The sequence below is a fragment of the Eptatretus burgeri genome, chromosome 7 (genome assembly GCF_056783735.1).
Source record: "Eptatretus burgeri isolate ZD-2024b chromosome 7, Ebu_testis_v1, whole genome shotgun sequence".
NCBI classification, from domain to species: Eukaryota; Metazoa; Chordata; class Myxini; order Myxiniformes; family Myxinidae; genus Eptatretus; species Eptatretus burgeri.
Genome location: NC_140967.1, coordinates 96300281 through 96314034, shown reverse-complemented (window position 1 = coordinate 96314034; position 13754 = coordinate 96300281). Strand labels below are relative to the sequence as shown.

Sequence of the window (13754 nt, the reverse complement as noted above, 5' to 3'; positions counted from 1 at the left end):
GACAACAACCACACTCTGAGATAGCAAGCATTATAACCTGGTGTGAAGGAAAGTCCAAGAAGACCAGGCCATTTGCTACCTGCAGTCCAGGCAGGAATTTGTCATTTGTTCAGGGTGCCGGAGATAACTCGCCCAAACTTCATGAAGGACACCAAGGGATCTTTAATGCCCACCAACGACCAGTGCTGGTAAACCGAAACGGCTCTGCCAGATTAACGTCCTTTTGATGGACGAAGCACACAATGATGAATCACCCTGCATGTGCAACACCATCCTGATAATGTATAACTGGGTCAGGATTCAAACTCAGACTAGACAGCTCAGAGGGGAGTGTGCCGACCTTGAAGGCCATCCTGCCAGCCCATGTATATAACACACACACACACACACACACACACACACACACACACACACACACACACACACACACACACACACACACACACACACACACACACACACACACACACACACACACACACACACACACACACACACACACACACCAAAATAGAAAAGGATATGGAAGAAAAAAAGCTGTGTGCCTTATTTGTTCTGCATTCCAGATGAGACCATGGACTACATCGACAACGACCGTCGACCACACTTCCCCCAGTTCTCATACTGTGCAAGCGGTAAATGATGGGTCACAAGCACCACCACTCCCTGTCCCCCAGAACAAAAAATAAAAAAGAGGACCCAGCGCCTTGCTCACCGCCCGGTGCCTGCCAGCTGACCAGCCTGCAAATAGCTGCTAAAGTAAATAAATAAAGCACCCTCAGGTTTTTCCTCTGCAGCCGGCAGTGTTGGGATGGAAGAGGTGCGAACGTGCTGAAAAGGACTCATCTACTGTGAAACGACGGTAACGACGACCACGTCCGCAGCGCCTTGCACCTTCCTTGGTACTAAGTTATGCCTCTTACGAGCTGTAAATTTGGTCAAAAAAATAACCTTTCAACTTACGGTCAAATGCCTCCTAAACAGCAAATTTTTAAACAACTATACTCTTTTAATGATATTGAATCCACCCGTTGAAAGGCCTATTGTTTTTTAAAACCGCAAGCCCCAAATAATGAAACCTCCGATTAAACATGCTGCCTTACGTGCAGGCCTAAAAACCTGCCTCTTCCACAAGTGAACCCACAAGACTACAGTAAAGCTAATAGCTGTTCGTCCCACTCCAAAATGCCTTTTATTTTGCTGTAATTCCTCCCATTAGCACCTGCCATCGACGCCGATAAGAGCCTTTCGGATACGCAACGTCCAAAGCTTTCAAAGACCACAGAAAGTACAGGCGTGGACTTGTTTTTTTTTTTGTTTTTTTACCAGCATGGCGATAGCTTTGGAGTTTATTTTTTTTCTTATTATTTTTGTAACAGAGAGCAAAAAGCCAAAACACTGTCAAAATACACAAACTTTCTCCAGCTAAGAGCTGGCAGTGTCCGTATGCAGCACCATGTCGCACTTGTGCGCTTCCTCTTCATCCTTCCAAAGACATTTTAAATGCGCATGCCAGCTGTATCAACCCTCAAAGGCCTTTTTCTGCTTTATTCCAGACACTCGCTGCTTTTATGTAACTTATTTTAAATTTGAACATGCATGTCCTGTACATATCCCTTTGGTTTCTACGTGCAAGGGGAAGAGCCATTAGCCGTTGCTTTTAGTCATCCTGTATACTATTCCGTAGTTTTCAGGTGAGAGCCCGTAAGCCTTATGTAGGACCCTTTCTCGCCGTAATGAATTTGAAACGTAATGCGGTAGGTCTTGCGGAACATTGGCAAGGACAACGTGAGAAGCCACCTAGCTCCACCGTTCTCATGCACAATGGTGCCGGGGCTGGAGGAAGGCACCACGAGGTGTTGCAGGGGGTGACGTGCCGTGACGCGGACAAAAAACGTGGTTTGCACGAGAGCAACGATAGCTGCTCATGCCTACTCTGACTGAGTGACCGTGAGATTTTACTCTTCAAATTTTCCAAGCAGTCGTGCTACGGTACGGCACCGAGGATTGCAAGTGTACCGAGCTGGAAAGTGTATCCACGTGGAAAAACAAAAGGCAATTTTATGGAAGTGGATCGATCTACTGTGTCGCTCTACGTCGATCGTGGGATGAACATTGCAGCAAATTCCCAAATCATTATGCTTTGTTTGCCATCGGGACTTGCAAAAGGATCGGCAACATTTTACTTCCTTAGCTCTACCGGGCTTGTTATTTCTAGACGGTAGGCCTGTCCTCTAACTTTTTTGTATGCTGTAAAACGTAAAGCCCCAAACCCCTCCCCCACCCCTCCATCATCCTCCTTAGAATCCAGCCCCAAACGTCCATCCTTTCCCCCAATAGCTGCAAACTCTACCACATTACCCTACTTCTCCCAAACATGACCCAAAATACCAATAAATATGTTGCTGTTATTACAAGCTGTTGTTTAGTTGTGTGATTACAGTCAAATGTTATCAAGTAGAAACCCACATGTGCTCAGGCTTGCAGTCGCTCCAAGACCTTTTAGTGACATCGTCCTCACAGGCACTTTGAACTGTCGGTTACTCGGCGTCTGTTTCATGAGACCTCGATGCGCGGTATCAGTTGGTTCCACATCGTCTCACCTCCATCAGTTTTCACTCTTGTTCACTCCAACTGCAATTGGCACACATGTAAAAAAAAATTTTTTTAAATGGGAGAGATCATACATTAAAAAAAAAAAAAGTGAAATGAAATAAATAATTAGATCGATGTTCCTTAAAGATGGCAACGGGATTCCTTTCAACAAGTCCTCTTTAGCTTTTCTGAAGCTACTAACTTCAGTGAACCAATCTGTCATTGTCCTGACTGCTCAATGTAAGAATTATCATCTGGTCAAAATAACAGGACAAGGTACACCCACCTCCTGCATCCCTCACTGCCACCCCCCCCCCTACTGAAAGGCACCGAGGGATCTCGCTAATGTGCACACATTCTAGCAGTTGTAACAGCCGACTTGATATCCTCTTTAAAAGTGCAGCATCCACCATGGTGTGATACCCTATCTGCGAAGCACTCAAACAAAAGTTTTGAGTTGTCTCATCTGGGATGAATTAAAAAGACAAAAGGGACCACACGACTGACAAGCTACCGTCAGTCCTTGCATATGTAAGGAAATAAATCAAAATGTTTGCAGAATGAGATACATACAAGAAGGCATCACCTGCGGTTTTATGTATTTATTTCCTCAACACCACATTCTTCGAACTTCAACACACTTGCCAAGTTGCTGACAAAGTTAACCCTCAAGTGAGCTCTCAATGACCCCCTCATAATGAATAATCGATGGCTTTGTTGATTTGGTCGTCATGCTGAAATATTCCATAAGGGTTTGCTCTCAAAATTATTTAGAACAAAGTCCTCCTTGGCTGTTCTCAGCTCATAACATTGTAGTAGGCCTTCATCCGAAGTGCCATGGAGTATGGCTGCCCACTTATGGGCAGGTGAGGACAAAGATTGGATGCAACCTGATATCCAATCTTTGCCCCTCCCTATCCAGAGGTTTCATGCTCACCTTAATTCCATTATCTCTTTCCTCCCATCTTGTGTGGAACCAACTCCCCTAGTCTGTTGCCTCACTCTTTCCTTCAATCCCTCAGAGAGGAGTTTTACTGACGTATAGATGTGAGAATGTCATTATCCCTTTAAAGCATACCTGTGACTAAAGGAAATGCAACTCATTGGAGAGCAAGTCCCTCTCCTGCACAAGGCTGCTCTGCCGGCAGAGCAGTTCCGTGATTCGCCGAGCACCCGCTTGGCCACTCTCCAACAGTTCCTGGAGCCTGCGGGATTAAGCAGTGAGTACAATCAGTTAGCCGTTTGTAGCTTATCTGGAAAAGTGCCAGAAGAAAATCCAGTTGAAAGACATGCGAGATGCTCATAATGCAAATTGACTGCGTTCAAGACGGCCAACATGAGGTACTTACTCTTCCTGTTCCTAACTCGGTGAGATGGGAAGCGTGAGTCCCCTGGTCCAAGGGCAAGTGTGGGCCCCCTGGGGGGGGGGGGTCCCACGTTTCTGGTGCAAAGCCCATGGGTTGGCTGGCGCGGCACACCTCCACATGCTATGTGTGTGTGTGTGCTGTGCCCGCTTGACGAAGTGCGACCCACTCCGGGCGGGGAGTTTTACTGGTGCGGTATGCCTGTGAAACGGTAACGCAAATGGCCTAAAGCAAGCTCAGGGAGGACGGAAACCTCCGATGGAGCAGAAGGACGAACGCTCGCTTGATCTTTATTTTCAGTATGAATACAGACCGTGAAAGCGTGGCCTCGCGATCCTTTTGACTTTTTCGGTTTTAAGCAAGAGGTGTCAGAAAAGTTACCACAGGGATAACTGGCTTGTGGCTGCCAAGCGCCCACAGCAATGTCGCTTTTTGATTCTTCAATGTCTGCTCTTGCTATCATTGCGAAGCAGAATTCGCCAAGCATTGGCTTGTTCACCCACGAACAGGGAACATGAGCTGGGTTTAGACCATCGTGAGACCGGTTAGTTTGACCCTACTGATACTTTTGTCACTGGGACAGCAACCCCGCTCAGTACGAGAGGAACCGTGGGTTCAGACACTTGGCGCGTGAGTCTGGCTGAGCAGTCAGCGGCACGAAGCTACCCTCTGAGGGATTACCCTCTGAACGCCTCTAAGTCAGAATCCCTCCTTGGGCGTGGCAATACTGAAGCGCTTGGGGCTTTGGTCGGGACAGCGTACAATTACGTCCAGTGGCTGAGGGGGTGTGTAGCATTTGGATTCTCATGTATGTACTATTTGTGAATGTGCTTATAGCTGTGGAGGAACTCTGGAAAGGGTTTGAAACAGCAAATGACTTACCTTGGGTAGCCTTTCATGATTGCTTTATGCAGCTTCTTCGGTGAGAAGAGCATGGGATGAGTCGATTTATTTATATAATCCTAGCCACCTGGGTTTAATTGATGAGATGAGAGCTAATTGTTATTCCCTCCATTGACAGGTGAGAGATGTGAGTGAGTCTTTCTTTTTTCATATAACTCACAATTTTCTCTCAAAATAAGTTGAAATTGAAAAAAGTATTTTGTCTCCACAATTCTTTATTTCACTGATAATATTACTGAACCTTTGTTTTTCATTCAGAACTTAATATATCCTTTTAAATCAGAAAATAAAAAAGAAATGGCATTGACAAAATTATTAACACCCTCAACTTGATATTTGATAGCACAGCCTTTGGACAAAATAACTGCAGTCAAGCACTTCCTTTAGCCTTGAATGAGCTTCCTACACCTCTCCACCGGCAGTTTGGCCCACTCTTCTTGTGAGCCCACTCTAAAACTGCTCCAGTTATCCCAGATTTGAAGGGTGCTTTCTCCCAACTGCTGATTTCAGATCTCCTCAAAGGTGTCGAATGGGATTTCGATATGGACTCATTGCTGGCCATTTCAGAACAGTCCAGCGTTTTGTCTTGAAGCGTGTTTGGGGTCATTGTCCTCCTGCAAAACCCATGACCTTCGACGGAGACCCAGCTTTCTGACAGGGTTAAACATTGTGCTCCAAAATGCCTTGGTAATCTCCCAATTTCATGATGCCATGCACACATTCAAGGAACCCAGTGCCAGAGGCAGCACAGCATCCCCCAAAACATCACTAAACCTCCAGGTTTGACTGAAGGGAAGGTGTTCTGTTCTTTGAAGGTTTCATTTTTTTACTGTAAACATAGAGATGATGTACTTCACCAAAAAGCTCTAATTTAGTCTCATCTGTCCACAGGACATTCTCCCAGAAGGATGTTGGCTTATTCAGGTGTGTTTTGGCAAACTCCAGTCAGGCTTTCTTACATCTCTCTCTCTCTCTCTCTCTCAGCAGTGGGGTCCTCATGGGTCTCCGACCATAGAACCCCCTTTCATCGAGTTGGTGACAGATGGTGCGAGTTGAAACTGTCGTACCTTGTGTCTGAAGGTCAGCTTGAATCTGTTTGGCAGTTGATCGAGGTGCTTTCTCCACCATTCGAACACTACTTCGCTGCAATCTTCGATCAAGTTTTATCTTGTGGCCACGTCAAGGGAGGTTGGCGACAGTGCCATGGGCCTTAAACTTCCTGATAACATTACGTACGGTAGACACAGGAACATCAAGTTCTCTGGAGATGGACTTGAAGCCTTGAGATTGTCCATGCTTGGCAACAATCTTGTTTCTGACATCAGACAATTCTCTGCTTTTCTTTCTTTTTCCATGCTCATTGCGGTGCACACAGTAACACAAAACAGCAGAATGACTCCTTTTCTCGATTCAAACTGGTTGAATGAGTGATTTTTATATTGCAGGCACCTGCAACTCACCATAGGTGAGTTCATTTCCAAAGTAAAGGAGAATCACCTGCTTGAAATCTAATTATTTCAAACAACTTCTAAAAGGTGCCAATAATATTGTCCATGCCATTTGGGTATTTGTGTGTGGAATAAGCAAAGATTTTGTAGTTTTTTTTCAGCTTTTTTTTTTGTTCCACTGCAAACCAAAGGAACACATCTGTGGATAACAAAACATTAAAAAAAATTCAACAATTTTGTGGAAGAAATGGTGCATTATTTGAAAAAAGTGCAAGGGTGTCAATATGTTTGGCCACAACTGCATATCATTCAGTAACGTATATGTATGTATGTATGTATGTATGTATGTATGTGTATGTATATATATATATATGTATGTATGTATGTATGTATGTATGTATGTATGTATGTATGTATGTATGTATGTATGTATGTATGTATGTATATATATATATATATATATATATATATATATATATATATATATATATATATATATATGTATATATATATATATATATATATATATATATATATATATATATATATATATATATATATATATATATATATATATATATATATATATATATATATATATATATATATATATATATATATATATAGCCTGGTGTTGGTGTTGGCGCAGTGGTTAGGGCAGCGGCTTGGGACCCCAAAAAAAGTCCTGAGTTCAAGCCCCGTTGGGCCACTGAATATATATGTATGTATGTATATACCAAGTCGTACAATACCAGGGGGTTGACTCAGCCTGTCATCCTTCCGAGGTCGGCGAAATGAGTACCAGTGTACTGGACCGGTGTATACCCCGGTTAAAATAGGTATACCAGATCCCTGTGTTGTAAGAGGCAACCAGGGTTGCGTCAGGAAGGGTATCCGGTGTAAAACATGTGCCAAATCACTATGCGGATCATATGGATGATCCGCTGTGGCGACCCCTCACGGGAGCAGCCAAAAGAAGAAGAAGATACATATATATATATATATATATATATATATATATATATATATATATATATATATATATATATATATATATATATATATATATATATATATATATATATATATATATATATAGTTGCGGTTTTCGGAACCGCATGCATCCAACAGATAGTGGTCCCAAGACAGTTATTCCATGAACATACGTGTAGATAGTCCCTTCCCTTTTGTCTCGCCCAACAACTTATGGTCCGAATCCGAGCTTAGCCGGGACTTTATTCCCAACAACCCGTTCCTTTTAGCTGGCACGTCCTTGGCAGTGTCGCTCGGCTGCATCCGATCCGGTAAAGTGATCCGGTTCGGACAAGGCGTACCGAGGGCGTGTTCCCTGGTTATTAAATCACGTGGTTATTTTTAAGTCATTGAATTAACGAGGTGGAGGACCCTAAGTCACATGGTTGAGTTATTGGCGTCCACAGTCGGTTAAGCGACCCGCCACGTCATGGAATTATCCGTGTGCGACGGCCTACAATTCCGGGGAGTCTGGTGGGAGCCGAGATAGCTTCACCTCCCTTGTGGTCTTCTCACTCGACCCCTGGCCCGCAACAATATGTTTGCGGGTAACATAATATATAATGCAAGATAAAATACAATATATAATATATAACTGTTGCAGACCCGGGGTCGGGGCAAGAAAACCACGAGGGGAGAAAATCTACCTCAGGTTCCCACCAGACTCTCCGGAATCGCAGGCCGTGACGCGGCTGGTCGCTAATCAACCGTGAACGCCAATAACTCAACCACATGACTTTGGGTCCTCCATCTAATGAATACTGGTTTCCTAATGGTCACGTGATTTAATTACCGTGGGAGACACCCTCGGTACGCCTTGTTCAAACCAGATCACCTTACTGGATCAGATGCAGCCGAGCGTAACTGCCCAAGGACGTACCGGCTAGGAAAACAGATCGTTAGGGAATAATGTCCCAGCTCGGCTCGGATACGGACCATGCTGGACCAATGAAAGAAAAGATGAAAACGAGCTGGGAACATTTCTCTATAAAGCATTTATTTACAATCAACAAGGAAAGGTATGTGGCACAGTGAATGTGGTTTATTATTATGGACAGCAGGGATAGCAAGGAATTTGTGGCATCCAATTTACAAAAGCAGACATCCCTTCTATAATCTCAACATATGCTCCGGCAGGCACCATATCTATCTATCTCTATCTCTATCTCTATCTCTATCTCTCTCTCTCTCTCACACACACACACACACACACACTCACACACACACACACGGAAGATTGGATTGCCAGAAGGAAGGAGAGCAGATGACTAATGGCCTCGCAATACCTGGAGCGGTCGGTCGACCACGCAACCCAGTACGCTTTGGGGGACGCTCCGCTTGAGCGATCCCACCTTAAGAGTCGGCGCGTTATATCCTGCTTAATCACTTTGCCGGGGCTCGTGGAAACGCGTGCTTCACACTGGTCCCAGAAGAACGTCTGTCACACACCAACGTGTAGAAGCAGCGACAGGCAGACAACGAGGAGCGGTGAAAAGAGGGCGGAGCAGAGAGGCGAAGGAGAGGGCGAGGCAAACAGACGAAGGTGAAGGAGGCAGGCGAAAAAAAGGAGCAGAGCGCGGACGGCTTCGCGATCCGCCTTTTATAAATATAGTGGAAAATTGATATAACGCCAAGCGTTATAGCGCTTGTACTGATATAACGCTCGTACACCTTGGACCCCAAAAAATACTACTATTTCATGTTTAAAAGCAAAAAAGTAAGAAAATAAAGACAAAGTTAGTCCAAAATAGCGCTAAGTGGCGAAAAAAATTCAAGCCGTCATCGCCCTGTGTTGAGTTGACATGTGGTGTGAAAATACTCATGAGCTGTCATCTTCTCGCACCTTTCCCGTATAAATGGCGAAGCTGAGATGAACAAAATCAATTCAATTCAATTCAAATCATCATAGCATTCGTATCTCCTGTAACTCGCGTTCATGTTCCCTTCTAACACCATACAACACAGTACACAACATAAGTACAGTATTGTACTGTACAAGATTAACTAATGTTCGCGTGCTCCACCGCCCACATCCTTTCGGAAGAGTTGTCAACAACTTAAATCGAAGCTCCCGTTACATATCCTGTACCACCAGTTCTTCGACATCTTCATCACCTACCAGCCAAGAAATCTTCAAATTTGTTAGTTTTGTTTGCTCTGTTCAGTTCAGCGCCGCCATGCCGAAGCGGAAGTGTTATTCCATAGAGGAAAAGCTACACATAATTAAACGGATACGGAATAGTGAAACTCAAGCGACCATCAGCAAGGATACAGGCATCACCGGTTCAACTCTAAGAGGATGGTTGAAGGATGAAGAGAATATCAAGAGCTTCATCGTCACTGTCAACTCCAATGAAGGGATGAAGAGGAAGAGGGTCAAGCTTGGGAGGGATCAGGAGTTGGACCAGGAACTATTCAATTGGTTCAATATTCAATTTGTAAGTGGTCAGGAGCTCAAGAGGGCCGAGGAAGGACTTAGCACGACGGAGGATTCCCAGTCGGCGACTGGCTTTTGAGGCGAGGTTGGAAATGTGACTTTCCCAGGAAAGGTCATGGCAGATAGTGAGACCTAGAAGCTTGAAAGAAAAGACTTCTTCCAGAGGATTGTTGAGAAAGTGGATGGGGGGGTTTTGTAAACGGTCCTTTCGAAGAGACATAGTGAGAGTGTGAGATTTATCTGGATTGAAAGACATGTTCCACGTGTTGGACCAGTTTGTGATTTTATCCAGATCTGCAGTGAGCGAAGAAGCTGCTGCTTGCCGGTCTGAGGGATGACAGATGGTACGGCAGAGGGTGGAGTTGTCGGCAAAGAGAAATAGAGGATTTTCCAGAGAGTCCGAGAGATCATTGATGAAAACCAGAAAAAGAACAGGGCCCAGAACGCTACCTTGAGGAACTCCAGCCTGCACAGGAAGAGGGGATGAAAGAACTCCATTTAGGGCCACACGTTGACTGCGACAGGAGAGGAAGTCTGCGAGCCATGAGTGGAGATGGCCTTGAATACCATGGGAAGAGAGTTTGGTGAGTAGAGCAGGGTGCCAGACTGTGCCAAAAGCACGTGATATGTCCAGGGATACGGCTCGGATTTCCTGTCTGGCATTGAGGACCTCCATCCATTGATGGGAGAGCAGAAGCAGCATATCCAGGGTAGAGTGACCTGGTCTGAAACCAAATTGATGATTGGAAATCAAGCCATTGGAGAAGAGGAAGGATTTCTGAAGTCTGTTGGTCAGACTATAAACATGGTCCGCATACAAACTCCCGTCCAAACAAATACCGGCCGGACGCATCTGTAGCTAAGCTGGCCGGAGACAAACACCGCTCGGACAGGTCCGAAGACAAACCCTGCCTGGACATTCCAGAGAGAGGGGAGAGTGAGAGAGGAGATGTGGGAGTAGGGTGCTGCACTGTATTGGGGTCGATGGTAGAGCAAGGATGGGACACAGAGGGAGAGAGGGGTGAGGTTAGGGGAGTTAGCAGAGAGAATATGTTATGGTTTATGAACAACACACACACACACACACACACACACACACACACACACACACACACACACACACACACACACACACACACACACACACACACACACACACACACACACACACACACACACACACACGGCCGATATCGGCAATTTTTCGGCAATCGGCAGGTTGGAGTCAGTGTGATTACCAACTACAGTACTTACTACATACAACCCAGAAACCTTGAGGAGCTTTCACCAAAACACGACGTTGCATTTATAATAGACATTTCAGGGATATGTTCACAAACATTATTTTTTTATAAACAGCTGTGACAGGTGGAAAAAAAATTGGCTCTAATTCGGAAGACACGTTAACAAGGCAACAGCTTGGAAATCGGGTGTTATTTCACAACTCAATTTAGGACCTGAAAGTCCCTGTAGTGTCTATCTTGTTTACCCTGTGTACCCCACCCCATCCCTCTCCCTTCCACAGATCTCCTCATGCGTCTGTTCCCCACTGTTTTTTTTCTCTTCCCTCTCCCACCCCTCTCATCTCCTGCTCCCCTTGTTGTGTGTTTCAGTGTGTTCGCTCTCATACGAGCCTCGACAGTGTATACAAAAAGAAAAAAGGACGTAGCGCGAACCACTCGCCCAGGGTGACGGAGCGCGAACCACTCGCCCAGGGTGACGTTGCGCGAACCACTCGCCCAGGGTGACGTTGCGCGAACCACTCGCCCAGGGTGACGTTGCGCGAACCACTCGCCCGGGGTGACGTTGCGCGAACCACTCGCCCGGGGTGACGTAGCGCGAACCACTCGCCCGGGGTGACGTAGCACGAACCACTCGCCCAGGGTGACGTAGCACGAACCACTCGCCCAGGGTGACGTAGCACGAACCACTCGCCCAGGGTGACGTAGCACGAACCACTCGCCCAGGGTGACGTAGCACGAACCACTCGCCCAGGGTGACGTAGCACGAACCACTCGCCCAGGGTGACGTAGCACGAACCACTCGCCCAGGGTGACGTAGCACGAACCACTCGCCCAGGGTGACGTAGCACGAACCACTCGCCCAGGGATACTTAGCACGAACCACTCGCCCAGGGTGACTTAGCACGAACCACTCGCTCAGAGTGAAGGAGCACGAACCACTCACTCAGAGTGACGGAGCACGAACCACTCACTCAGAGTGACAGAGCACGAACCACTCACTCAGAGTGACGGAGCACGAACCACTCGCTAAGGTTGACACAGCACGAACCACTCGCTAAGGTTGACACAGCACGAAACACTCGCTAAGGTTGACACAGCACGAAACACTCGCTCCGGGTGACGCAGCAAAAGCGTCTGCAGTGAGTGAACGATTCGCTCATAATGACGTAGCGCAGTACCGCAATAGATAATGGGTGATCGACAAGTGCTTTGAGCACTCATGCACGCACTCCAATTCAATGGTTGATAAGGAACGGTTGGCCAGGCTGTCGCTGCATATCATAAAGGATCCCTTTAACTTTAAATCCAGTCTTCACCACGCACACAGCAGTTATTGAAATAAAATGAATTGAGGAAATGAAATGACTTTATCCACAAAAAAAAAGAGTTGTTGCTTAATGCAGAACAACCCTGGAGACATCACAAAGTATAACTGGCCGTGAAATAAACATTGCAGAGAATGCGCCATTTTGCCTGCTCGTCTGTGCACGTGTCACGTGGTACATCGGGGTCCACGGAAATATAACTTTTTTTTAATGTCTGTTTTTTTCTTTTACCAGATTTGCTTTGATTCCCTGTAGAGCACCTCGCGAAACTTCTGAAAATATAGATGCAGATCTAGCAGACGCTATGGATCAGCAGTCCCTCTGCGGGACAGGGCACGTCGTGTAGCAGTGAATGCATTAAATCATATCGCTCAATAAAGCCGATTCATTTTGGCACGTTCCTAAATTTTTTGTTCACTCGATATAATTCTCCAATCAGTAGAAAAAGAAAAGTTCAATGCATTGGAAATTTCACATTTTCTTGTGCATGTATGGAGAAGGAAGGAACATAGCATTGCTTGCTTGAAGTAAATCGGTAAATCGGCTGAGTTAAAGTAAATAGGTATATCGGCTTAGTTATAAGACTCGTTATTTCTTTATTATTTATCAGATCTCACAACAGATTTCGACACTTATTTAGTCCGGATGATATGCGATCCTCAAAACCGAAATAATATTTCGATGATATACTTTAATCAGTCCATGAGAGTAGATCGTGGAAAATCGTATCATATAATGCATGAAATCGCTCCAAGCTCCTAATTTGAAAAATGTAGTGCTTACAAAAGCGATGTATACAGTGATTTGTAGCTATGATGAACAGGCATTTGATAATGAGTGAGGAAAGTGAAAAAAAAAATTATCGTTAAGAAATCGTTGTGGCCTGTACCAAGTCAAGACACGTTTGAGCAGGCCAAAAACATGGCGGCTTCAGACCCCCAATGAGGTTACCCAGGAAACGCCTGAAGACCTCATAGAGCGAGGTGGCCGAGGATCGCCTGATGAAGGATATAATTAAATAAGGCCATTAATTATCTTGAAAAGGGGTGTTTTAATTAACCCAAACACACAATTTTCACTCATGCACTTCCTGGGAGTTTTCTTCGTCTGCATGTAAAGTTTCAGGCTGATAGGTTTTATGGTTTTGTAGTTATGGTCTTATGGAGGACACACACATTGGTATAGATTTTTATGGTATTGTTTCGATATTCTCGAATTATTAATAAATTTTGCATGTCATCCATCATTCACTATAATCAATCCAATTCGGCATTCAAATTCTGACAAAACATTTTCCAACACAGCTGTAGTGATTGTTGACGGTATCAACAACACGATGTTTAAGTTCTTCAAGGTTTCTTGATTTGCTGGTGTGGACTTTACTTTTGAAAAATCTCCAGAGATAA

The 13754-nt window shown here is 45.0% G+C and overlaps 2 protein-coding genes across 14 annotated transcripts in view; one reads left to right on the top strand and one right to left on the bottom strand.

Annotated features, from left to right (window-relative positions):
• The window catches only part of LOC147023849 (RAC-alpha serine/threonine-protein kinase-like), a 176522-nt gene extending 174231 nt beyond the window's left edge, over positions 1 to 2291 (top strand). For all 5 annotated transcript variants that reach the window (XM_085889707.1, XM_085889710.1, XM_085889708.1 and 2 more), the window contains exon 14: positions 567 to 2291. In XM_085889707.1, the coding sequence (XP_085745833.1) occupies positions 567 to 643 (77 nt within the window). In that variant the 3' untranslated portion in view covers positions 644 to 2291. The remainder of the gene's footprint in view (positions 1 to 566) is intronic.
• Positions 1 to 13754, bottom strand: part of SDCCAG8 (SHH signaling and ciliogenesis regulator SDCCAG8) — a 160319-nt gene that overhangs the window by 59394 nt on the left and 87171 nt on the right. For 5 of the 9 annotated variants that reach the window (XR_015060398.1, XR_015060400.1, XR_015060396.1 and 2 more), the window contains exons 17-18: positions 3674 to 3800; positions 2470 to 2634 (exon numbers count right to left, since the gene is read on the bottom strand). Coding sequence is in view for 4 of the 9 variants with exons in the window: in XM_085889704.1 (XP_085745830.1) it covers positions 3680 to 3800 (121 nt within the window). In the remaining 5 variants the exon portion in view is untranslated. Of the gene's footprint in view, positions 1 to 1537; positions 2635 to 3673; positions 3801 to 13754 lie in introns of those variants that run through there. The other 4 variants (XM_085889704.1, XM_085889703.1, XM_085889705.1 and 1 more) reach the window with 1 other exon arrangement.